At 42.3% G+C, this 27,286-nt stretch overlaps 2 protein-coding genes across 21 annotated transcripts in view; both read right to left on the reverse strand.

Moving 5' to 3' along the window:
• Positions 1-3,399: 3,399 nt before the first annotated feature.
• LOC139573662 (dendritic cell-specific transmembrane protein-like) lies at positions 3,400-6,069 on the reverse strand. 4 transcript variants are annotated; one of them, XM_071397379.1, is made up of 4 exons: positions 6,007-6,069; positions 4,372-5,438; positions 3,902-4,240; positions 3,400-3,679 (listed from the first exon to the last, which is right to left on the reverse strand). In XM_071397379.1, the coding sequence occupies exons 2-4, from the start codon at positions 5,422-5,424 to the stop codon at positions 3,548-3,550; spliced, it is 1,524 nt and encodes a 507-aa protein (XP_071253480.1). In that variant the 5' UTR covers positions 5,425-5,438; positions 6,007-6,069; the 3' UTR covers positions 3,400-3,547. The 4 variants fall into 4 exon arrangements, with proteins under 4 accessions (XP_071253480.1, XP_071253485.1, XP_071253484.1 ...); XM_071397384.1 differs by having other exon boundaries at positions 3,400-3,683; XM_071397383.1 differs by having other exon boundaries at positions 3,400-3,683; positions 3,851-4,240.
• Positions 6,070-7,285: 1,216 nt separating this feature from the next.
• Positions 7,286-27,286, reverse strand: part of LOC139573661 (regulating synaptic membrane exocytosis protein 2-like) — a 213,728-nt gene continuing 193,727 nt past the window's right edge. For 14 of the 17 annotated variants that reach the window (XM_071397362.1, XM_071397363.1, XM_071397367.1 and 11 more), the window contains 5 exons: positions 12,634-12,775; positions 12,319-12,431; positions 12,047-12,148; positions 10,064-10,203; positions 7,286-9,943 (listed from right to left, as the gene is read on the reverse strand). In XM_071397362.1, the coding sequence (XP_071253463.1) occupies positions 9,746-9,943; positions 10,064-10,203; positions 12,047-12,148; positions 12,319-12,431; positions 12,634-12,775 (695 nt within the window). In that variant the 3' untranslated portion in view covers positions 7,286-9,745. Of the gene's footprint in view, positions 9,944-10,063; positions 10,204-12,046; positions 12,149-12,318; positions 12,432-12,633; positions 12,776-15,891; positions 16,455-27,286 lie in introns of those variants that run through there. The other 3 variants (XR_011674637.1, XM_071397375.1, XM_071397374.1) reach the window with 3 other exon arrangements.

A 27,286-nucleotide genomic window follows, 5' to 3' on the forward strand; every position in this document is an offset into this window, starting at 1 on the left:
CACCGGTCCCCCCTTCAGCAGTGAGGTAATGGGAGCAGCCACCTGCCCAAAACCCAGGATAAATCTCCGGTAGTAATTGGCAAACACTAAAAACCGCTGCACCTCCTTTACCGTGGTCGGAGTCGGCCAATTACGCATGGCCGCAATGCGGTCACACTCCATCACCACCCCAGATGTGGAAATGCGATACCCCAGGAAAGAGACTGCTTGTTTGGAGAACACACATTTCTCGGCCTTGACGTACAGGTCATGCTCCAACAGTCGCCCAAGTACCTTGCGCACCAGAGACACATGCGTGGCGCGTGTGGCGGAATATATCAGTATGTCATCGATGTAAACCACTACACCCTGCCCGTGCAGGTCCCTGAGAATCTCGTCAACAAAGGGTTGGAAAACGGCTGGAGCATTTTTCAACCCATACGGCATGACGAGGTACTCATAATGGCCAGATGTGGTACTAAACGCGGTTTTCCACTCATCTCCATCCCGGATTCGCACCAAGTTATACGTGCTCCTAAGATCCAGTTTTGTGAAGAACCGAGCTCCGTGGAATGACTCCACCGCCGTGGCGATGAGAGGTAGGGTAACTGAACCCCACTGTGATGGAATTTAGACCTCTATAGTCAATGCACGGACGCAGACCTCCATCCTTCTTCTTCACAAAAAATAAACTCGAGGAGACAGGTGATGTGGAGGGCCGAATGTACCCCTGTCCCAGAGATTCGGTGACATATGTCTCCATAGCCACCGTGTCCTCCTGTGACAGGGGATACACATGACTCCTGGGAAGTGCAGCGTTTACCTGGAGGTTTATCGCACAATCCCCTCGTCGATGTGGTGGTAATAGGGTCGCTCTCTTTTTACAGAAGGCGATTGCCAAATCGGCATATTCGAGGGGGATGCGCATGGTGGAGACCTATCTGACAGCATCAGATACATGGTCGACACATACTGAGACAGAGGGACACTGTTTTCCTCGCTCGGATGATTCTTCTGGTGAGATTCAGCTACTTGCGAATTGACGGAAAACTTTGAAAACACAGGGAGAGACAAAAGATACATTATTTTATAATTTAAATGTTTTTATTGGTCAAATATTTGGGAAAGCCTGGCTTCCCTTGGAATCCACGAATACACGCGGTCAGTCTATCATGGAAAGAGCAGGTGTTCCTAATGTCTTGTACACTCAGTAAATATATATATATATATATATATATATATATATATATATATATATATATATATATATATATATATATATATATATATATATATATACACAGTTGAAGTCGGAAGTTTACATACACATTAGCCAAATACTGAGTTAAACTGAGTTTAAATGTATTTGGCTAAGGTGTATGTAAACTTCTGACTTCAACTGTACATGCAACATGTTCTCTCAAGGCTACCATGGGTCTGTGAATTTTGCTAAGCTGGACCAAGAAAACATTTATGTTTGTTTGAATGCAGATGCCAGTCAATGCTTTTATTCTGATGATATTACGTTGCCAAACTATTTAGTACAATTTATACAATTGCATAAAATGTATTGTGTTATTACTATGTGAAATAAACACTTGCATAGTTATATTTGATGATGATGGTGATGATGATGCCCATTTAAACACATAACTTCCAATAATATGTCTTTGTTATGTTTGTATCTGGCACATTGGACGAGAGTCTACCCTTATCTCCGTGTTAAACTATGGCCGGGATACTATCAAATGCAGGTTGTCTAGAAGTGCACAGTGTTTTACATTGAAAGCTAATTTCCACTTGAAAATAGCTTTCAATTGGAAATGATCATCTGACATCTGCAGCATTTACCATGAATGCGAGCTTCACAAACGCCGGGGAACTTGTTGGTAGTGCAGCGCTGCAACTTGGGATTGGGATTGTCTCCTACTGGGCGTGCTGGCATGCTGGCGTGCTGACGTGGTACTGAGCCACTGGGGCTCTGCAGACATAATGTGAGTTTATCAGAGGAAACGCTACGGGTCAGTGGCAGCAGTGTGTGAGTCACAGTCAGCCCACTCATCTCTGTGCCTTCTCTCAGTAACAGACCTGGGTTAAAATAGTATATATTTTCTTTCAAACACTCACACTGCACTTTACTGAGTTGACCTGCCTAGCACAATTAAGCAATGCCATGTCCAATTATGGTATTAGGCAACATTTTTCACATGATCCTTTATCTTCATATACAGTGGGGTCCGACATGATAAAGATGGGCAGAAATAAATAATTAATATACTGAGCTATGTTGTATGCTCCCAAAATGTTAGAAAATTATATTATTTTATACTAATGCAATTGCTGAAGAGAAAAGGTAGGGGTCAAAATGATTGACATCCCGGTTTTCAATATTTTTCAATAATGGCACTGAGCCTTTTTCTAAAATGTTTTATGAGTTGGAGAACACATTGGGAGTGATCTTAGACACTTCCTCCATACAGAATCCTTTCAGATCCTTAGTATGCGCTTATGGACTGCCCTCTTCAATTCAAACCACATGTTTTCAATAAATCATTCAAATACTGAGCTATATTGTACACTGCAAAAAATTGGGAAATTATATTATTTATTTGGAAAAATCCAAATTTTGCAATGGTCATCTCAGTTTCCGGACTTGAAACCCATTGAAAACCTGTGGTTTGAATTAATTAGTGCAGTCCATAGGAGCAGGTATCGGGAAGGATTCTGTATTGAGAAATGGTTTAAGATCCCTCCCAATGTGTTCTCCAACTCATAAAACTATTTAGCAAAAGGCTCAGTGCCATTATTCTCGCAAGGTGAGATATTGAAAGGTATTGAAAACAGAGGTGTCAATATTTTTACCCCTAACTGTTTGAGAAAAATTGTATATTACTTGTTAAACAAAGTCCTTCTCTCAGCAATTGTATTAGTATAAATAATATAATTTCCCAATTTTCTGGAGTATACAATATAGCTCAGTATTTGAATTATATATTTTAAGCAGTAATTTTTGTTCATCTTAATAAAGGTAGTCAATAATTTCGAACCCCACTGTAAATACCTTGAGACGAAATAATCTGGTAAATGACTGTCCCTGTCATTTTTGATCGACATTAAACAACTGAAACAGATATCATGTTTTGCAGAGCTATGTGTTCTCATTGCAGACAATTACCTTGTGCACTTATGATCATCCAAACTCCATAGCCATGGTAACAATGAAGAAAATGCAGAAGTTAAAGACATGACATAGAGATACAAGAAGTTTATATCTCAGTTACTGGGATTGATGGCTGTTTTTGAGGTGTTTTTATTCTTTAAAATGAAGTGTAATTTTGTCCCAATTATTCAATGTTTGAACTATTTACATCTCACATTAGATTGCTTCAAAAAGTTGCTTGGAAACCTTGGTAACCATCATTTAACCTTTATTTTTATTATTATAAAAACATGTTTTTTTACCTTTATTTATATAGGTACATGAATTAACAAACTGAAATACTGTATGTATTTACAATGACAACATGTCATTAGTCTAGATTTGAGTTGTTATATAATGTAACGTGTCTCATAATTCACATTTCACAATTTCAACAAAAAAAGGGTGTCTCTCACTTCTTCCTGTGGCAGCAGAAAGTCTAGCTTGCTTGCTGAAAAGGGTCATACTGCTGTGGTCTGTAGAGTATTGGACACCAGAAATCTGGCTGATGAAGAAAGTATGGATTAATCAAACAGTACTTTAGTAACTTACATATATTGTATCTATTATTTTACTGAGAAATTAATCTGTACTTTTTCCCTGGGACAAATTATGACAATGTGCAGTACTTTAGGCCACATAAGAACATCTATGTAATATACAGTAGTATACCATTCTAAGGTCTCCATCAATGTTTATCAATGATCTCTGGATTATGCAGACCTTCTTGATGAGGGATCTCAGACTGCTTTCCTCAGCTTTCCTGTTCCCTTCCTTTCTTGATCTCTTCTTCAGGATCTTAGCATGCAGAAACTCCACCCTCTCCTCAGCATTGGTGGAGAAGAACTGCTCACACACCATGAGCCTGATCTGTGTGAGCTTGGCAGACATCAGGGCCATGCTGAGAAGGGCAGCTAGTAACACAACCAGAGGTAGGATGGAGTCATAGAGTACTAATCTAGGTTTAGGAAGGCAACTCTTCTCAAAGATGGACACCTGGTAGGAGAAATCCCTCCTGTTGATCTCCTCTGAAATGGGGACACCAATAATGGTCATGTCTTCCTGAAACAACAATGTGTCAGTAGAGCAACAGGGTTATAGCCTAGTGGCTAGATTGTATTGAATGAATTAAGGCAATAAATCATTGACTAAGACTGTATCTTGTTGTGTGTTTTACTAACATAGATACTTACGTTTATGTTCATAATCAAAGGAACATGAAATGGCTCTAGCTCATGAAGTCGCGTTCTGATGACCTCAACAAACCAGAACATGAGTACATCAACACCTATGAACAAGACCCAGGCTAGACAATGGGTGAACACTGGGAAACTGAATGTCAGCATGGCTTTCCCTTCCGTGGCACTGAGTCGAGGGGAAGGGATGGTGATGTAGCGTCTAGCCTCCTTCGGTGTGAGGGGGAGCACTGGAGGCCTTCCTTCTGCCTTCTGCTTCTCATCAAAATTTATGAAAGTCCTGGTTATGTACACGTTTTCATATTTCTTGTTGTGGCAATATCTCCTCAAGTGCAGCACTGTGAAGCCCATCAGCAGGAGGAAACTGAAGGCAGGGAAAAGTCTCTGACTTACAGAGGACAGCGTGTCCACCGCGGCCCGGATGCTCTTTGCAGTTCCATTCAGAGTCCTCTCAGCTTCAACCAGCCTGTCCCTCAACTTCTCAGTGTCTCCTTCTGACGTGACCTTCAGATCAGAAACCAACTCCGCCACCCCGAAGTCTGTGAACGCTCTGAGTACGTCGCCGACCCATCTCAACATCCTGACATAGTTGCAGAGCGGCGTGGTGTCGATGGACACCCTCTTGGCCTGCAGGTTGCACACCATACTCCTACTGAGCCCTGTGATGTTCTCCAGCGTGTTCTGGACGTTCTTGAGAACCACCAAACTTGTCCCAGCGGTGATGAGAACGTTCCGGCCCTGCCTCATCCCACAAGACAGCACAAACAGAACCCCAAAGCACCGCACCCTCTTAGAGAGGAACAGAGAGGCCCCCACTACCACCCAAAAGGAGCCTGCTATCCCAGCAGCCACCATCAGGCCGTACTGCAGGACATAGAGCAGGTAGAGGAGGAGGATGGAGCTCAGGACGAGACTGAAGGTGAGACAGATGATCAAGAGGACTGATCGGTTTCTCCAGCCATGCCTGGTGTTTGTTGTGTATAGGTCTGCAGCAGCGGACCAGGAGTGATACAGGGTTTGTTTCAATTGAGGGCAAGTTGTTTTCATCATTGATGAAACAGTACCTGAGAAAGGTAGAAAGACAAATATCTATCTGATAATACTGTAAATCCTCAAAAATTCCATTACTGAAATGGTCTCAGACTAAGTGGCAAAAAAGTTGATTGAATGTATCCAAAAGAAAGAACTGTGTCATTTAGAACTGTGTCATTTCCATTTAACCATGTCATTTCTTGGTAAATATCTGGTAATTTATTTACGTAAAATAAGGTACCCAAGCACACTTAAAAAAAATATCAAAACAAACAACCAGGCATTCAGAAAGAATAATCAAAGAATCTATTAATATCAAGAGGACTGAGATATGCCTGAAATCCAAGAAGATAAATACATATGATTTAATTTGATTTATCATTTCCATAAACATTTTGGGTAAAGTTTAGCATAACATATAGTTAGAGGGAACCAAAAGTAGCTTTAAAGCTACAGAAACTGTTGACTATCTTGGGCAGACACTGGTGTGTCCAACCTTATACATTAAACATAGTTTTTCATAACCATCCACCAATACTTTGGAAAGCATTATTAGAGCCTCACAAATTCAGCATTATCACAACACAGTGTCTCTCTTACCTGCTGGTCCTGTGTGGTATGTCTGTATAGTAGACTATGTGAAGTGATAAGCAGAACTCTCAAGCTTTCATACCAATTTTAACCTCAACACTTACTCATTTCCCATTTAAAATTTCAGAACTTAGTCACCTCCCAGTTATCATCGTAATAAAGGCGTCGCTCACTTAACTGTCTAACCACACTACAGGAGTTCATCTCAACAAACACGTGAAGAATAAACTCAAAATACAGTACTGTCATTGTTGAAGTAAAGTATTTTGTGATAGGTGGTTAAATTACGAACTAACGTACTTAATTACTTACTTACTTACTATTCAAGTAGTACAACCTTCAATATAAGGAGCATAGAGCATTGTTGATCATTCCAACATACCACTCTACACAGCTGAGTAGTGTGTGTTAAAACAGTAAAATAGGAACTTCCTTTTTAGTTCTGTAGTAAAATGTATTCCTGGCTCTCTCCAAAAGTATAGGTTGTTCTTTCATCTGTAGTGTTGCCAAATGATTTAGTGGAAGCACAACTTTGCACTCATATGAGGGGAAGTGGAACTGACTGCTACTTCTTGTCTCTTAACTTCCCCCAGCTTGACCTTAGTCTTGATTTGTTCACATGCTGTATACAGTTCTGAAAAACAAAACAAAATATTTGTAGCGTAGACTGTAGTATAGGTAGGAACCATTAGTGGGCCACAAAGGTTGTGACCTTTAAGTTGGTACTTGCCAGACAGTTTGTTATTGTAAAAGACAATGGGTTTTTCTTTTACCCCCAACCTACCTGGAGGAATACAGATAGTAATTTGTGGTTGTTGTGGAACAACCTACCTGAAGAAATAAAGATAGTAATTTGTGGAACAACCTACCTGAAGAAATAAATATAGTAATTTGTGGAACAACCTACCTGAAGAAATAAATATAGTAATTTGTGGAACAACCTACCTGGAGGAATAAAGATAGTAATGTGTGGATGTTGTGGAACAACCTACCTGGTGGAATAAAGATAGTAATGTGTGGATGTTGTGGAACAACCTACCTGGTGGAATAAAGATAGTAATTTGTGGATGTTGTGGAACAACCTACCTGGTGGAATAAAGATAGTAATTTGTGGATGTTGTGGAACAACCTACCTGGTGGAATAAAGATAGTAATTTGTGGATGTTGTGGAACAACCTACCTGGAGGAATAAAGATAGTAATGTGTAGATGTTGTGGAACAGAAAATAGTCATGCCCAGATAGATAAAAATGCTCTTGTATGTTGATATTGTTTGCTGGTACTCGGTGTCAGTGTAATATCCATTTTTTATTTGAAAAATAACTTACATAAATCTCTGTACTCAACCATACTTCACCAAGACATAGCCTTGGCATAAACACATTGCACCAAAACAAAAGAAAGAAAAGGCATTCAAAAGGGTAAATAACATATGTCTTTGTCATCATGTGAGACAATATTCCTATTCCAAAATATTCTATTCATCTATTTGAGTTAGCTTGTTTTATTCAAATGTCTAATATGTACAATGTAAATCCAAACTGAAAGTATATAGCTTGTTATAGCATCAAGATATTGGATGGACATTAGAATGTATAGGTTTAACATGGAAAAGGAATAATGTCTCCGTTTATTTTCATTCAGACATAACTGTAAGATTCATATACCTCCCATACACAAGAAGCATTTATAATTACTAAAAATAAAAAATAAACTGGTCTTGGCTTAAGAATAAACAAATAAAAATATATTAAATTAATTATATTTTCACAAAAACAAAAAAACTAAATTCATATAGTGTGGCAACATCCCATGTTGTTTGACCTTGTGTTTTGCTCATCCTCACAAACAGTGCCTGAACTACACAGCATTATACAGTACATAAGTTGTATGTTTGCTGCTTCTTGCTTGGATATAAATATCCTTCTTGCTGTACCAATACAGATTATTTTTGCATGTTAGTTAACAATACTGAAATAAAATACACTTGCAACCACAACTTTTTTGTCAACCTCCAATGAATATAAAATATTTTTCCTTGTCATTCTTTTTGAAAAAGTGGAAATAAAATATGATCTAGGGGTTGGTGGAATGTTTTGTTATAACGTTTTAATAGTTTGGCCATGAAAGTAACTAATTCATTTTCTGTAGAATTCAATTGAAGGTGAGGGGGATAAAGTAACAAAGTTAACATGCACTGTACAAGAAACTGCAAAAATCCCAAATATCCTCTTTAACAAAACATGCTGAGTTATTTTAAGGTGTGCCCAAGCCATGTTGCAGAAAATCCTTTTCAACATGCTTGTTAAACAAATCAAATCCCCCAAAAAAGACATATTGAAACGATACAGAGCTGTAAAAGAACCAACAGTCCTGAAACTCTGGACAATATCAGGGGGATGCCCTGTGACAAGGGAGAAAAAGAGACGTGTACAATTTGCACATAATGTTTATCTTTATAAGGCTTGTAAACCTTTACAATGAAATAAATAATTTACATTTATTTTCATCATCACTTTGTCACATAAACAGTTTTTTTTTGATAAATAACTCCAAAACTTTTTATTTTAGTTTCTCTTACTGTATGTATGTCTGCCAAACACAGACTTATGTTATGGATGGTCTAAAGAATGATAAACAATGTGTCTTTTTTTATCACGCTGTTGCATTCACTCCCCTTTGAAAACCACATGCACTAGTGAAATTTATATTCAAAAATAATATAAATTGTTGAAAATGGCTGATCTGTTTTATTTGTTTTTCTTCAAGTCGCAGCCTCAAGAAAATCATTTCCTTTTTTTTTTAGCTACATTTTTGTCCATGCAAAAAATATTTTTTTTATTTTTAAATCTTCATTTAATCTTCATACAATATATCAACAGATAAATAATAATGTTGGGTCATAAAAGTTAGTCTTGTTGTGGGTTCTGATCAATAGATTCTGGAGTGTCGATAGTACAGTAGCCAATTCTCTATTGCCTTTAGTAACTTTAGTATTGTCTCTCTGGTGTGATCTACTACCTACAGGTATTTAGTATTGTCTCTCTGGTGTGATCTACTACCTACAGGTATTTAGTATTGTCTCTCTGGTGTGATCTACTACCTACAGGTATTTAGTATTGTCTCTCTGGTGTGATCTACTACCTACAGGTATTTTCACTAGGGCCTCATATTCAGAGTTTAAGCTTTAGTTGGGACACCCCACCTCTCCTATTGCAATGATCCTCATAGTTCCATTTACACATCTAGCTAGGTCTGTTGGCGTGGCGTGACCAAGCTTCTGGACAGGACAACACTGTCAGTCACCCCTTCAGGTATACAAGTACATCGACAATAAAACAAACAAAAAACAAACCAATTAATTAAAAACAAAAACATGTATTTTTCATTCGAAAAGGGCTTCTGTAGAACTCATCGAGCGGGTTCCCAGTTTCGACCCCCATGGCTTAAGATTGGATGAAAACCTGGAATTGCTCGATTTAGAGACAATTCCTCGCGCTAAGGAGTCCGTTACGGCCTTCCAATCTGAGCTGGCGCTCCGACCCGGCCGAGGGAGCGACGCTCGCTACGCACAATGTGTGCGACATTTTGCTCAAAACACAGGATCACGTTTGCACCCCTAGAAACAGGCTCAGAAGACACAACATCAAGCATGCAGTGTAACCGGGGGGCGTGACCGGTCTGTCGCAGCTTGTTTAACCTCAACACTGGGTGCTGCTGCTACAACAATGCTATCAGTCCACACACTGCTATGACCGGCTATCCAATGACGTTTGGGAAGCTCTTCTTGTCAAGGGGGCCAGGGTAGGGTCCACCAATGAGGAAGGAGGAAAGAGCTTGAACCAGCCAATCACCATGTTAGACAGGTCCAGCTCATCTAAAAGTATCTGAACTGCTCCCATAAAGGATTTATGGTCCATGCGTCCGTAGTCTCCCCATACGATGATCTGTGGAGAAGAGGGTTCATTAGACATGTTATTATAATATTTTAGATGCCTGCATTTGTTTAGAAATGCTGTGTGAACTGTGAAGTATTTATCAAGGCCTTGTAGAACGTAGAAGTTTACCTGTAGAACTTTCCCTCCAGGAGCCTCTTCGAACGGCAGTTGCTGCTGGTAAAGGGGATCCAAGGTTTTTCTTGCTACTTTTGTTTTCTTTTTGGCTATGCAGGCTCCGTTTTCCAAAAGATACACTTTTACATATGGTGCTATGAAGAGAGAGAGAGACAGAATAGTTACAATACTATTGGCAGCATTGTCAGTTGGTTCAAGCGCTGGTTACCGTAGTGACCAGTTGGTACTAGCATGAAGTTCGGGGCTGTGGGTTCTATTCTATTCCAATCAAATACAGGATACAAAAAATGTATGTACTCACGGTACTGTAAGTAGCTTTGGATATGCAGTTGTAGTCGGAAGTTTACATACACTTAGGTTGAAGTCATTAAAACAAATTTTTCAACCACTCCACAAATTTCTTGTTAAACTATAGTTTTGGCAAGTCGGTTACGACATCTACTTTGTGCATAACACAAGTAATTTTTCCAATAATTGTTTACAGACAGATTATTTAACTTATAATTCACTGTATCACAATTCCAGTGGGTCAGAAGTTTACATACACTAAGTTGGCTGTGCCTTAAAACAGCTTGGAAAATTCCAGAAGCTTCTGATAGGCTAATTGACATCATTTGAGTCAATTGGAGGTGTACCGGTGGATGTATTTCAATGCCTACCTTCAAACTCAGTGCCTCTTTGCTTGACCTCATGGAAAAATCAAAAGAAATCAGCCAAGAAATCAGCCACAAGTCTGGTTCATTCTTGGGAGCAATTTCCAAACGCCTGAAGGTACCACGTTCATCTGTACAAACAATAGTACGGAAATATAAACACGATGGGACCACGCAGCCGTCATACTGCTCAGGAAGGAGACACGTTCTGTCTCCTAGAGATGAACGGACTTTGTTGCGAAAAGTGCACATCAATCCCAGAACAACAGCAAAGGATCTTGTGAAGATGCTGGAGGAAACAGGTACAAAAGTATCTATATCCACAGTAAAACGAGTTCTATGTCGACATAACCTGAAAGGCCGCTCAGCAAGGAAGAAGCCACTGCTCCAAAACCTACATAAAAAAGCCAGACTACGGTTTGCAACTGCACATGGGGACAAAGATGATACTTTTTGGAGAAATGTCCTCTGGTCTGATGAAACAAAAATAGAACTGTTTGGCCATAATGGCCGTCGTTATGTTTGGAGGAAAAAGGTGGAGGCTTGCAAGCTGAAGAAAATCATCCCAACCGTGAAGCGCGAGGGTGGCAGCATCATGTTGTGGGGGTGCTTTGCTGCAGGAGGGACTGGTGCACTTCACAAAATAGATGACATCATGAGGTAGGAGAATTATGTGGATATATTGAAGCAACATCTCAAGACATCAGTCAGGAAGTTAAAGCTTGGTCGCAAATGGGTCTTCCAAATGGACAACGACCCCAAGCATACTTCCACAGTTGTGGCAAAATGGCTTAAGGACAACAAAGTCAAGGTATTGGAGTGGCTATCACAAAGCCCTGACCTCAATCCTATAGAAAAGTTGTGGGCAGAACTGAAAAAGCATGTGCAAGCAAGGAGGCCTACAAACCTACTCAGTTACACCAGCTCTGTCAGGAGGAATGGTCCAAAATTCACCCAACTTACTGTGGGAAGCTTGTGGAAGGCTACCTGAAACGTTTCACCCGAGTTAAACAATTTAAAGGCAATACTACCAAATACTAATTGAGTGTATGTAAACTTCTGATCCACTGGGAATGTGATGAAAGAAATAAAAGCTGAAATAAATAATTCTCTCTACTATTATTCTGACATTTCACATTCTTAAAATAAAGTGGTAATCCTAACTGACATAAAACAGGGAATTTTCACTCAGATTAAATGTCAGGAATTGTGAAAAACTGAGTTTAAATGTATTTGGCTAAGGTGTATGTAAACTTCCGACTTCAACTGTATGTGTCTGCTAAATAGCATATATTAATATATTATACATCACGTAGTAAATTACCTGGCAGTGCCTTGGAACCTGGTTTTCCCACAAGGCCACGGGCTCGGATCACTTCCACCTCCAGCGCTCCTTTCTTGTCCACGATTCCAATCTGGATGTCACCTGAACAACACACACCACAGCCAACACAATGTCAACACTCCATTCACACAATACAGATATCCATTCCGTATGGGATAGGGTCGCTAAAGGCGTCTTGACACGTAAACCAAATATATAATTCATTCAGAATCTCTTGACACAACATTGTTCCAGGAATCTGATCCACCCACCCATGGGTGGTGTAGCTAGCGTCTGTCGTCCAACCAGCTGGGCTGGGCCTAGTCCATCCAGGAAGTCAGAGAACTGGGCGTCGGAGGACAGCCTAACACCAGGGAAGATCAGGCTGGAACGGAAGGGAGAGATGAGACTGGTAACTATGGAGACTAAAGAAGAAGGCCTCAAAGCTTGAACTTGCTTATTTAGAGTTGGCAAGATCCCCAAAAAAGACAGGAAATTCAAATGAGCACCCCAAACCTACATTTGAAACCCATTTTTTTGGGGGGGGGTGTGCATTATCACATTGGTATGCGTCATACTTCACTTACTTTCCCTCGGAGCTGTAGCTGTTCATGCTACCGTCGGTGGACTCTCTGCTGGCCTGCCGAGTCATCCGGCTCCTCATCTCTACGGCCAAGCCCGTCTCTGTGCTCCTCTGCACGGTGCTGCGAAGCTTCTTCCCACCGGCTTCTGGACAGAACAGAGGGACAGAGCGGGAAAAAGAGATAGAGAGAGGGACAGAGAGAGGGAAAGAGAGCAGGGTGGAGAAATAGTCAATACATTGCTCTCAAGTGTGTGCTTTGCTTTCGAATTACATACAGTAGGGTAATTGTAGACGTAGCATTTTCACTTATTACGAGAAGTCTCATTGAAGTCATCAACAGGAAGATCACACTTCCACTCTATGACAATTCTACCAACAACATCATGCACCCTATTCTCAGTGCTACCAAGGGACTGCAACTTCCATGTGATAATTTAGCAAAAAGATTTATTAAACATAAAGTGCCATATTACGGTATCTACAGAAATATATTTTTTAAACAGTTGTTTGTGCATACGTGTGTGTGTATGTGTGTTCGTGTATGAATGGGCTAAACAGAAGAAGACCATGTACATCCCTCTTCCTGCTATGCCAGAGCACCGGCTGCCTGCTCTGCAGGGTTCTTGCTCTAGCTTAGAGTCTCTCTCTCCCTCTCTTTCTCTCCCCCCTCCATCCCTCTGTTCCACCTAGGACCATTCAGTGTCTGGCCTCCCCCAACTGATACAAGGTGACAGCTGACCGCCCCCATTAGACTCGCTGGACATCTCCAGTCTATGTGACAGCAGGCCCTGTGTAGGGCACATGGCCAGGACGTGGCTGGAGCTGCGTGGGGCCTGAATGGCATTCTTTGCAAACTACCAAGGAGGGCCAGGAGAGGGATATACTGGAGGTAACTGTAGGAGCAGGTACTGGTACAGCCACTGCAGAGCTCTACACAAGTCACATGACAGGGCTTTTTGCAAAGAACCAAAGAAACAAAATGGCAGTTCCTTCAAATACAAAAATGCATAAGGGGTACAGCGGACTAATTAAAAGTGTCAAATGGTAAAAGGTGAACTAATGGGTCTGTCTTGTCTCTCAGTAAGGAATGCAGGAAGCAGAGTTATTGAGTTCAAGCAGTGTTATCGTTTAACTCGGAGGATAACCAGGGTAAAGAGAACGAACGTAAATAGAGCTAATTTGTGTCAGGCATGACCACTGGACAGGGAATGCATCTCAACATAGAGAGTGAATGTTCCTCACTCAATGTTTACATGCGTAAGAGTGGTTCTGCTTTATCACAGGAACAACCTTTATGAGGGCAACACACAGAGGGGGTAATAAAGCCCTCTATAACCAAGACTTCTTACAGTTTGAAGACCACTCAACAATTCCCCTTTCTCTGTGTTCAAATAAACAGAAAATAATCTGGCATATATTCATATTATTCTTAATGCAATTTCCCTCTCTGTAACTTAGCATTTGTGTGTGTGTGATTTGTGCCAAGAATATGCTCATCTTCAAACGCCTTAATTATACTCTGACTACTGTCCCTGCCTGTAGCTTCTCTCACTTCCTGTCTGCCTGCCTGTCTCCCATCCACAGGAAGTACAGACTCTTAGAATCAGAGGAAGATAAGCCTTTATTACTCAGGCAGGCCCTCACTGCTGAGGCCAGAACCCTGGCATCTCAGCTATTCAATGACATCCGCCTCCTCATCCTCTCCTCAGCACTGACAAAGCAAACTGGATTCAGAGAAGCTGACAGTGACGTCTAAAGGCATCTAAAGAGCTGCCAGTGTGACAGACAGTCAGGCTCCCGCCATGCATCAACCACCTAAACACAATCAATGAGCGATGTGCTGAATGATCAGCTGAATGAATCAATGAACATTCATTCAGCTGAATCAAAGCTAAGGTCAACCTGACCACTGCATGTAGTGTGGTTAGCATGCATATGGCTGTACGTATCTGAGGTCATTATGGGTGGCAATACTAATAAAGGCGGAGAAGCTAATCTATGAAATCGCTTTTTAATGGCCAGCCAACTGTTTTTAATGATGCAGTTTATACCTAATGCTGAATAAAGGTGTGTGATTATGATGAGACTGTATGTGCCATGAGCCAGCCCCCCCCCCACACACACACACACACTTTGCCGTAGTCATGGTTTGTAATTAAGGTAGAGTATTAAGAAGTATTAAGAAGATTACGGAATGGATTTTTGTAAAGCTCACCCAGACAGATCTAGTCAGTCAAATTAAGCTACTACTATTGAAAGTGCGTTCCATACACATCATTAAACTCCATTTCCCACTAAAGGGGAAAACAATCTAGAAAAATATGTATTCTGCAAAGAGATAAGGATCTGTGAAAGGCAGAAAAAAATGTAAAGCATTTAGAAAATGCTGCAGTGCAACCAGCCCTAGCCGTGAAACACTCCTCAACGAAAATGCGTCACTTTGGAGTGGTAGAGATATATGGGCTCTGGGAAAATCATAAAACATTTCTACCGTATTATCTCAACATTCCAGTAGATCATGTCTATTTCAGAAGAGTCTATTAAGTCTATTTATAGGAGGAGGCTAATTACAATCCCCCTAACCCAGCTAATACAACCACAGCTAATACAATCCCCCTAACCTAGTTTTAAGAAAACATCCTATCTTGATTATCAAACATATTCTCAACACCCACTCAGAAATAAAACAGCTACAAACACACACGCTCGACACTGGATACGATGTCAACACAATATCTAAATCTATTCTATCGCCCACACCAAAACAAATAGTGATTCATTCCAATCGAGACAAGACAACCATGCTTGCCATTGGTAAGTGAAGTTGATGAGGGAGCCAGACAGTGTTTCAGAACAGAACATCACATCTAAAGCAGTAGCCAACGACACGAACAGGGAAGTAGCTACTCAAGTAAAAGAAGCCTCTCCAAAAACACACTGAGCATGCCCATCCACCAGCAACACAGTACTGTACCACAGCTAATACTACAACAGCCTCCACCCTCCCTGTGCTCCCTCTCCCCCTTCAGGTCATCAGTCAACCATCAGTCCATCCCTCCCTCTCCTCTATGCCCTGCTCCATCTCTCTCCACCCCTCCAGCCCTTTGTCTGCTCCCTCTCTTCCCGCTGCCCCTCTCCATCCCCCCATCCCATCCCTCTGCTCCCTCTCTCTCCCCTCAGCTCCTGCCTCTCTCCCTCCAGCAGCAGCAGAAGCTGTGTGTGTCTGCCTCAGTGTCCCAGGGTTAGGGCCATCTCCTCTTACCTCCGTCCTCTTCGTCGAAGGAGTTCATGCAGGGGAAGTAGTTGGCCAGCGCCTCGAACGACGCAGACAGGCTCATCTTGCTCTGGGAACGCTGCATGCGCACCCCGGACCCCGGGGCGCCAGCCGCTGCAGTGGCATCATGCCCCTGCCTACCCATGGTCACTGATCACCCACTGATCACCCACTGATCACCTGAGTCAAGTCGCCTTCTAGCGGACGTTACAGGTCTCCAGACAGCTCTACTGTGCACCGAGAGGATAACTGAAGAACTGGTTGAACGCTGAAGCTCAAGAGCAGACTATGGAGCTGTACTGTAGCAGAATGGCTCTCTGATGTAGCTCTGTGTGTTGTCTCCCTGTGCTGCGTAGAGTGAGACTGGGTTGAGAGAGAGCTTGCTTGCTTCTCTGCTCCGTGTTAGTGCTCTGTGCTATGTGCCTGCTACTCAGCTCCTCTCCATCCCTCTCCTCTTCTAACGCAATTGGGAAAAGAAGAGGGTGGGCAAGCTGCATCCTCCTCAGCCAATCAGAGGGCTCACTGCTCAGGCGCACCTCGGCTGCCGCTCCAGGCAAAGGCGCTCTACCCAGAGATACGACTCACTGAACCTCACTGGCTCCTCTCTCACACGCACGCACACACACACACACACACACACACACACACACACACACACACACACACACACACACACACACACACACACACACACACACACACACACACACACACACACACACACACACACACACACACACACACACACACACACACACGCATGCACAAACACAGAGGTCCCTGTGACAGCCTGCCATTAGGGGCATAAACAACCCTGAACAGCTATTCCACGGGGGGGGGGGGGGGGTGTTAGCCACATGCCGGTCACTCACAGTTCACGTGATAGATCTCCATCCCCCTCCCACCCCCACGGTCCCCAGCAACGCAGTTCTCTTCAGTGTTTTTCCACCAAAGATTGCAGCAAACCCCATGTAGCCAGCTATCCCACTCTCTGTTTAAATTCCCATGCATCATCAGTACAGCGGCGCTGAAATTATTGCCGTTATCGAAGGAGAATTCACCAGAGCTAGTTCAAATTTACCGTCTGTTAAATAATTGTCATTTGTGAGACAATCTCACAAAATGGCTATCAACCGAATTCTTGTCTTTGAGACATCACTTCCTTCAACATAATTTCAAGCACCTAAGCTTCATCATGGACTGTTTGAATTAGTCGCCATAAACACTGCAGAGTTCATTATTGCCATCTCTGGCATCTCTCTCTTCAACCTGAGGCAACAGACATCCTCTAAACAGCTCACTTCAGTACTGGGAGTGTGTGCTTGGACCAGTTTGGATCAGCTTGGACCATCCATCCAGAACCACTTCAGTCCAGATCTCACAGGTGGTTCCTAAGACCCTTTACAAAGTTTCTGAGCACAGTAAAATTAGATTGGAATATAGGGCATCTCTCCCACATGCCATTACAATCTAGGACATCAGGCTTGGTGAAGAGAGAGACAAAGTGTCTGTAGAGGCAGGTTAGCACTGAAACAACAGACAGCTAAATTGTGCTGTTTTAACTATCTTGTCAGAAAACCAACTGCTGTGCTTTTTCTCAGAGAAACTGGCAGAATAGACACAGTACTGGCCAATTACTGATACAAGCAGTGAGCTGCTCTCCTTTAAATATAGCATACGTCTGGGCTACAGTCCCTCACTGGGAATAAAAGTCCTGACTAAGAAAAACACTGCAACCTATTTCCACCAAACAAAATCGCCCAATTTCCCCTTTTGTCCATTGAATGACATGTTCTCATCTAGGTCAGATGAACAAGTAAAGAAAATTAGACAGAAGAGAAGAACACCGTCTGAACCAGCTGGGTCATTTTAATGCGTCATCTGACTGTAGCAGTCTGGAATATGACAATGATACGACCAGAGTGAAAGTTGAGATATGCGTACTAAACTTTTGACTTTCGTGTAAATCCTGAATTGTTCTTAATGGGAGACATTTACATTTTTAAGTGCACTAAAATCAGAATACAACTCATTGTGTATTAATGGGGATCCTGCTAACACCTCCTCCTACGTATCACAACCATCAGACACACACCATTAACTTTGAGGTAGGTGATCCGGCTGTGAGAGCCAGAGGCTTAATGTTTTGGAGTGGCACCAATAATTATTGGATCATTATAATGAGTGAGGTTGCACGAACAAGCCAAAAGTACGTGCATCTTTATATTGCTGGACTATTCATTCCAGAGTGTGACACACTCATCACTACAGGAAGAAGACAGAAGATAGCAATAAGTGCAGTTTTGTTAAATAGCCTTGTCACTTGACATGGCAGAGGGTGATGTGTTCTGTTGGTCTCAGAGCTCTAGTACTCTACTGAATGCTTGGCTGACCCCTGACCCCTGTTCCACTAGTTCTATAGAGCGAAGAATAACCAACTACATTGTATATGTTTCAAAGAGTAAAGGACTTGCAGAGAGGTAGATTACTACAGCACATCAGACGATCCCTCTGAGGACACTTATTCTTCCCTGTGAAGAATCCTTCAACCATGCGGTTGGTGTGGGGATTATGACAGGTCGGACTTGTCTAAATGGAAAATATTCACCTGAGTGGCAGATTGTAAGAGATGCATCAGATTGGAGCTGATAAATAAACATTATAAGTAACCCACAAACAAGGTCTTAGTGTGGAAGAATATCTAGAGTATATAGACACACGGCTTTGATATTTGTCTTTACCTAGCAACGTACATGCAACATTACCATAACAACCCAGAGCTACTGTAAAACAAGGGTGTGAAAGATTCAGAGGAATGGTCCAGACGTTCTGGGAAGGGGAATGGTACGTGTCTCACTGACCACGTGACTGTGATTGGCGTTCAACGAAAACAACACGTTGTGCAGGTGCAGTGTGCCACACCATTAGTGTGCCACACCGTTGTTTGTGCCACACCGTGTGCCACACCATTAGCACCTTTGGTGTAGCCAACCCTCCACCTTCCACCCAACCAAGGACCAGTCCCAAGAGACGACGTAAAGACCAATGACCAAGGTGTTGAATACAATACACAGACTCATCTGAAGAAAATAAGGTTGATTACATAGCCAGCTGGTTTATTTCCCACATGTCTGTCTGTGTAGATCTGGTATCCACAAATAGAGTGCACTTCACACTCCTTTCAGAGGACAAAAAGTAAATAAATGAAAGCCAGGTGCTGAAATCTCATTAATTGTGAAATACACTGCACATGAGTAAGAAAAGGTCTCTCTGTATTGAAGTAATTCATATTAATTAATGCAGCAAGTTAAAAGTCGGCCATTAGTATAAAGCATAGAAGGTCATTTCAACTCTTTTATATGACAGCTGGTGAAGAAATGAACTGTGCTTTACATTATCTTCATTTCTGTAATCAGTTCTCTGTCCAACACTATCCTAAGGCCTAAAGTAGATGCCCACAGACTTGGGTCAAATACAGAACATATGTGAAATACTTTCAAATACTTTCAATATGCATTCTGACCGTGGTCTGGATATCCATAGACCTTCTACCTTATAAGACTGTACAGCAATGACCACCTCAACATCTTTGACTCTTTCCCAACAACGTGTACAATAGTTTTTAAGATGTATTAGTCATTGCTTCACAGACAGAGATGTGTTTTATTACGATCAAAACAGCAAAAAGACGACAGATAGTCTGGAAAATAATAGCACCTCACACAACGGGAATCCCAAGAACGCTACTCATCAGATGATAACACCAAGGCCGGGGCATAATCACCCTGAAGTGACGCGGGTGGTGAGCAGCAACATAATCACCCTGAAGTGACGCGGGTGGTGAGCAGCAACATAATCACCCTGAAGTGACGCGGGTGGTGAGCAGCAACATAATAACCCTGAAGTGACGTGGGTGGTGAGCAGCAACATAATCACCCTGAAGTGACGCGGGTGGTGAGCAGCAACATAATAACCCTGAAGTGACGCGGGTGGTGAGCAGCAACATAATCACCCTGAAGTGACGCGGGTGGTGAGCAGCAACATAATAACCCTGAAGTGACGCGGGTGGTGAGCAGCAACATAATCACCCTGAAGTGACGCGGGTGGTGAGCAGCAACATAATAACCCTGAAGTGACGCGGGTGGTGAGCAGCAACATAATCACCCTGAAGTGACGCGGGTGGTGAGCAGCAACATAATAACCCTGAAGTGACGCGGGTGGTGAGCAGCAACATAATAACCCTGAAGTGACACGGGTGGTGAGCAGCAACATAATAACCCTGAAGTGACGCGGGTGGTGAGCAGCAACATAAAGACATCAAAGACTGGTTGGTCTTTGGGGAAGAAAACGTGTGTGATTGATGGAGCAGGGTGAGACCAAGCGTTAGACAGAGAAACAGAACCAGCCAGCCTGCAGAGTGTAAACACAGCCTAATGGATCTGTCCTGTTCCCTCTGTTTCCTCTCTCTCTAATGCCCAGTCCACCACCGTCATACAGACCAGCACAACAGCAGCCCTCAGACCATACAGCTAGGGCTATAATGGCAACTGATACAATACAGTCATACACACACACAAACACACACAGCAGCCCTGGCGGTGGGGAAGCTTTCCTCCAGCTCCTGGCTCTGAGAGCTACCTGCCATCTGCCACACCAACACTACAGGACTGATTCAGGTCATCCTGGTGACCACAAACGGAAACCACAATTAGCTTCATAAAGGAGAACGGATTTGAAGACTAATCATAATGATATTATGTCATATTGTATAATATCATATTGTATTGTTTTGTATTGTTTCAAATCACATCAGATTAGATCACATGACATACATATAGGGTGGGGGGGAAGCCAAGGTATGGAGATGAAAGGCATCAGTATCTCAGTTTGATCCAACAGCTCATTCCATTTGTCGTAGCTGAATCAGAATTAGTTAGGTAACATAGAGGAATAAGATGTTTTATTTACTTTATACTTGTCATTAGAATGTCTTCTTTTGGACTATACTGTTGGCAGTTGCATTTTCCTTTCTCCTCTAGGGAAAAGTCACTTGGGGCCCAGAGAGGGGAGAGGTCAGGCTTGTCTTTTACATGTCTGGTAATATGCAGAATATCAGAAAGGGAGAAGTCAGGTTTGAACATTGTCTTCATAATGAATATATCTGTGACACCATGTGAAGGGCTCCACTATGTCTGTACTCCAGTCATTCCCTCCTTTTCCCATTGGGGGGAGGAGTATGGCAGTGTCTGGAACCATTGTATGTCCCCTCTGATGTTGAACTTATCTTTCATAGTATATGACCTAGAGGCTCACTCCCCTCCGTGAGCTTGTCCAGGAGGGAGTGTATTTGAGATGGGAGTACCTAGAATTGACAATTGATATATGCCATTGGATGAGGTAATGTTTTGGTAATATGAAGTACCAAGAACGAGAAGTAGAACCTCGTCTAAGAGACCAAACTGAACGATAATTTATAGCTAATGCTATCTGGCTATGGGATACTCCTCTTTCAAGTAAAAGGCCCTTTGTGAAGTTCCTAAGATCTGTGGTTCGTCATGTGAGTTGTCTTATCTTGGCTATATACTAGATACTAAGTATTTTTTTGTAAGGACTCTCAGAGAATTCATTTATAGACACTGAATTGATCTGAGAGTCAAAGGGCTATGGTGAAGCTCATATAATTAAAGATGGACTTTAAATATATAACTGACTTGTGTGTGGTTTCCTTTCTCATCATTTAGTAATACAGGAAATTACCACGACACATTTCACAGAGGTCAGTCAGGCAAATTTTACAGTAACAGTCAGAGGAACTACAGGATGGAATGTCCACTGACGCCAAGGAAACCAAAAGAGGCATATTTCTGGGAAGAAGAGAGTGTAAAAGAGATTTATGGTTTGGATACTTGTCAAAGCTACATTAAGACTGACATTGAGCCCTAGTCAATAACACACATTAGCCCTACACGTTGTTTCCAGGAACCAATGTAATCCTTCAGGTCTCAGGCAAGGTCACACAAGTGTTTTCAACAAACCACCCGTTACGCACGCACACACACAGAGCTTACAGTATGTAGTTCACACCTTGATCAGTTTGTGAGGAAAGTGTGACGTGTGTGGAGGTGGACACACAAGGTAAGGTGAAGTAGGAACACACTGAGCTGTATAGAGACAGCAGCAGCACAGTGACTACCTGTCCTCAGTGGTGTGAATACACTGACAGACAGAGAGGGAGAGATGGTGAGAGAGAGAGAAGGCGAGAGAATGAGAGTGAAAGTGAGAGAATGAGAGAGAGATATTATGACAGCCATGGGATGGCTTTCAGAGTCAAGATAATCATCTATAATACAACTTGCAATCACGTTTCACGTTCCACTCCCTCATACAGTATACATATGCATCAGTAGTGTTATGATGCAGAATATCATACATCATACCAATGAAAACAAACTGTTTTGTTTGAGTGACATGTGGCCTGTAAAGGCAATATCATGGATATGTCATCATTAAACAAAATACTAGTTCAAAAGAAAACAGGAACACTTCCCAGAACGAATAGGGCATTCAAAAACCCAACTGTTGGTGACTAAGAGGATATAGACATCAAATAATACATTTTGACAGATTGCTCATAGCTCTTCCTCATTGAAAAACAGTATTATTACACATTGGAACACAGAGTGGGAGGACAGTCAAGCAGACGAGAACAGAAACAGAACATATCTTTAGTAATGGTTAAAACCGTGGTGAGTGAGTGAGTGATAGGGGAAGTATATGTTTAGCACAGCTGTGTTGAATGCCTGTCTGTGGTCGGAGAGGAGCTGACTTGGTGACACGGGAGCCATATGCTAGGGGAAGGGGCGTGAGGTGAGTCACGTTCCAAGCTGACAGACTAACAGTCAGTGGATGAGACGTTTACCAAAAAACAACAGTGTTATGTTATGTAAGCTGATTGGGCAATGGAAAAGCTGCTTGATGGATGGATCATCCCTTTTCTATGATTCAGTGGCACCCTATTCCCTATGTAGTGCAGTAGTTTTGACCAGAGCTATGGGCCCTGGTGAAAAGTCGTGCACTATAAAGGTAACCTGGATGTTGTAACGAGGTGACCTATTAACGAATGGCAACACAGTCAACAGCAGAAAGAAACCGAAAAAGACCACACAGAGTGAGGCAACTGGGGAAAACCTTACTAAATAAAGTCCCACAATTGACAGTGCATGTCAGAGCAAAAACCAAGCCATGAGGTCGAAGGAATTGTCCGTAGAGCTTCAAGACAGGATTGTGTCGAGGCACAGATCTAGGGAAGGGTACCAAAAAATGTCTGCAGCATTGAATGTCCCCAAGAACACAGTGGCCTCCATCATTCTTAAATGGAACAAGTTTGGAACCACCAAGACCCTTCCTAGAGATGGCTGACCGGCCAAACTGAGCAATCGGGGGAGAAGGGTCTTGGTCAGCGAGGTGACCAGGTGGATTACCAGGACGCGTACACAAAGCAGCAGGTAGCCTAGTGGTTAGAGCGTTGGACTAGTAACCGGAAGGTTGCAAGATCGAATCCCTGAGCTGACAAGTTAAAAATCTGTAGTTCTGCCCCTGAACAAGGCAGTTAACCGACTCTGTTCCTAGGCCATCATTGAAAATTTGATTTTTTTTCTTAACTTCTTGAGAATACAGGGGGTGCTATTTTCCCATTAGCATAATTTGCTCTACAGATTAAACTGCCTCTTATTCAATTATTGCTCTTACTATATGCATATAAATAATACCATTGGAAAGAAAACAATCTCTAGTTTCTAAAACCGTTTCAATTTTGTCTCTGAGTGATACAGAAGTCATTTGACAGCACTTTCCATGACCAAGAAGAAAAAAGCAAGATGTGTATGCCAGCTTCAACGCTCTGCCTATATATGGTCGTGCCCCCTATGACCCGAAACACACCTCATTGGCCTTCCTCTGGGTGTCAAGAGGACGTCAGAGGAGAAATTCTTTGTTTATCTGGTACTGACGTGAAATAAGACCTATTTCTTTGGCGTGACCGACAACTTCCTGTTTTCTGATTCGCACGAGTTGGAGCTGCGATTGTGTACTGTTTTGCTGGCGTTATGGATGAAAACTATCTCCGTCTCGAAGTTTGTTTGATACATGTGACCAGATCATCGTAATGTATGTTTTTTCAATATAGTTTAATCAGATTATTTGAATTTTTTCGGGAGTTTTGTGGTGTTCCGTTGTCTGAATTGAGAGATCCGTGCCACTCGACCGGTACCTGTGCTAAATGGAGTGGGAAAGGAACAATTCTGAACGGAACCAACGACTCATCTTGACAAAGGACACTTTGATCAACATTCTGATGAAAGATCAGCCATAGTAAGACCCAATTTACGATGTTATATCATATCTGTTGTGCATGTGAACTGGCCGTGGGCGCCTAGCCGAATCTGCCTGGTATAGCTATGCTAATTTAGCGCTACATTTTGTTTTCGTTATAAAACATTTCATAAATCTGAAATATTGTTTGGATTCACCAGATGTTGGGCTTTCAATATCTGTACGCTGTGTATTTTTCTGAAATGTTTTAAGATGAGTAATTCGTTATATGACGTTGGTCTCTGTAATTGTTCTTGCTGGGTCAGCACTATTTCAGATTGCAGCTGCAATGTAGAACTGTGATTTATACCTGAAAAATGCACATTTTTCAAAAAAAAAACTATGCTATACCATAAATATGTTATCAGACTGTCATCTTATGAAGTTGTTTCTTGGTTAGTGGCTATATATATTTTTATTTAGTCAAATTAGTGATAGCTACTGACGCAGGAAAAAGCTGTTGGGAGTAAAAATATCGTGTCCTTTGCTAACGTGGTTAGCTAATAGATTTACATATTGTGTCTTCCCTGTAAAACATTTTAAAAATCTGAAATGGTGGCTTTATTCACAAGACCTGTATCTTTCATCTGGTGTCTTAGACTTGTGATTTAATGATATTTAGATGCTACAAGTTACTTGTGACGCTATGCTAGCTATGCTACTCAGTGGGGTGGGGGGTGGGGGGTGCTACCGGATCAGGGTTGGTGACTCGTGAGAAGTTTTAACTGGGTAAATAAAGGTAAAATAAAACAATAAAAAGCATGCACGGACCAACTGGCAAGTGTCTTCACTGACATGTTCAACCTCTCCCTGACCGAGTCTGTAATACCAACATGTTTTAAGCAGACCACCATAGTCCCTGTGCCCAAGAACACCAAGGTAACCTGCCTAAATGACTACCGACCCGTAGCACTCACGTCTGTAGTCATGAAGTGATTTGAAAGGCTGGTCATGGCTCACATCAACACCATCATCCCAGAAACCCTAGACCAACTCCAATTTGCATACCGCCCCAACAGATGCACAGATGACGCAGTCTCTATTGCACTCCACACTGCCCTTTCACACCTGGACAAAAGGAAAACCTACATGAGAATGCTATTCATTGACTACAGCTCGGCATTCAACACCATAGTGCCCTCAAAGTTCATCACTAAGCTAAGGACCCTGGGACTAAACACCTCCCTCTGCAACTGGATCCTGGACTTCCTGACGGGCCGCCCCCAGGTGGTAAGGGTAGGTAACAACACATCTGCCACGCTGATCCTTAACACTGGGGCCCCTTAGGGGTGTGTACTTAGTCCCCTCCTGTACTCCCTGTTCACCCATGACTGCATGGCCAAGCATGACTCCAACACCATCATTAAGTTTTCATACGACACAACAGTGGTAGGCCTGATCACCGACAACGATGAGACAGCCTATAGGGAGGAGGTCAGAGACCTGGCAATGTGGTGCCAGGATAATAACTTCTCCCTCAACGTGATCAAGACAAAGGAGATGATCGTAGACTACAGGAAAAGGAGGGCCGAGCACGCCCCCATTCTCATCGACAGGGCTGTAGTGGAGCAGGTTGTCCACATCACCAACAAACTGTCATGGTCCAAACACACCAAGACAGTCGTGAAGAGGGCACAACAATGCCTATTCCACCTCAGGAGAGGAGGTAGTGCGTACGACCCAGTACATCACTGGGGCAAAGCTTCCTGCCATCCAGGACCTCGATACCAGGCGGTGTCAGAGGAAGGCCCTAAAAATGGACAAAGACTCCAGCCACCCTAGTCATAGACGGTTCTCTCTGCTACCGCATAGCAAGCGGTACTATTGCTACACTATCGTGTCTAACTTGGTTTTTATTGAATTCAAAACAAAAGGCATCATGTATTTGTGACAAAAAAAGGCAAAACAAGGACATTGGTTAACATCATGGACAACGCAAAGCACATGAAGCATCTGTTGTACCATGTGCCATTAGACAACATTAAGTTATTCATTCAAAAATAATATCAATAAGACAATCACTGCCTTGTGAATAATCACTCTGAAAGATGTTCGGTACATCAACATTGATCCTAATACAAACCTTTCTTTGAAGAAATTCTTTGTAGAAATGCAAAACTACAGATTCAGAACGATGAGAATAAGATAGAGTTAACATATAAGACAAGTTAAAGGAAAGATTCACCCATTTTGAATCATATATTGTATTTGTGCATCTCTGACTGATGTTCTATCGATTCCTGGGGTCATTTCATGTTTTCATATATCCGAAATATTCACCGTTCAAGCAGGCAGAAATACAGCCGGTATGACGCGTTTTGCATCACATGACATGAAAACATTCAATGACCCCGGGATCACTCAGAGATGCACAAATACGATACAACATTCAAAATGGGTGAATCTTTCCTTTAAGTCCAGTGCCATAAAAGTAAAAGTTTGACTCAAATTGCTCTGTCTCCTTGGGCTAGTAAAAGTTGTCACTGTGGTTCTTTCCTCATTGCTTGACAAGCCCCTCTCTAACTGGAAAAAAATGCATTCTCCAGTCAGTGTCTGTGAACTACATCAGAAATCAGTCCACAATTCACAATGAAATTGTCAAGTGTGATTAGAAAAAGTGAAAAGTTTCAGAGTGGATATAAACTCCAGCTAGGTCATTGCAGATGTACCGTCCTACAGATAATTCAGTACTAACCAGTGCCCCACATTTCTGATGAGAGAGAGAGAGAGGGAGAGAAAGGGAGAGAGGGGGGACAAAGAGAGCATGAGGTAGCGTTATAGCAGTCGTTATAGCAGCAGTCGTTATAGCAGCAGTCGCTAAAGCGGCAGTCGTTATAGCAGCAGTCGTTATCAGACCAGTCGTTATAGCAGCAGTCGTTATAGCAGCAGTCATTATCAGAGCAGTCGTTATCGGCGCAGTCGTTATAGCGGCAGTCGTTATAGCAGCAGTCGTTATAGCAGCAGTCGTTATAGCGGCAGCCTCAGTGTAGTGTAGGCTACCTGGGAGCAGTGG

This window comes from Salvelinus alpinus, chromosome 4 (genome assembly GCF_045679555.1).
Source record: "Salvelinus alpinus chromosome 4, SLU_Salpinus.1, whole genome shotgun sequence".
In the NCBI taxonomy this organism is placed as follows: domain Eukaryota; kingdom Metazoa; phylum Chordata; class Actinopteri; order Salmoniformes; family Salmonidae; genus Salvelinus; species Salvelinus alpinus.

Coding starts and splice junctions, on each gene's coding strand:
- LOC139573662 (XM_071397379.1), bottom strand. CDS start 5,424: ATGATGAAAACAACTTGCCCTCAATTGAAACAAACCCTGTATCACTCC. Junction 4,241..4,371: donor CTTTGATTATGAACATAAAC/GTAAGTATCTAT, acceptor TTGTTGTTTCAG/GAAGACATGACCATTATTGG. Junction 3,680..3,901: donor TGAGATCCCTCATCAAGAAG/GTCTGCATAATC, acceptor TTCATCAGCCAG/ATTTCTGGTGTCCAATACTC.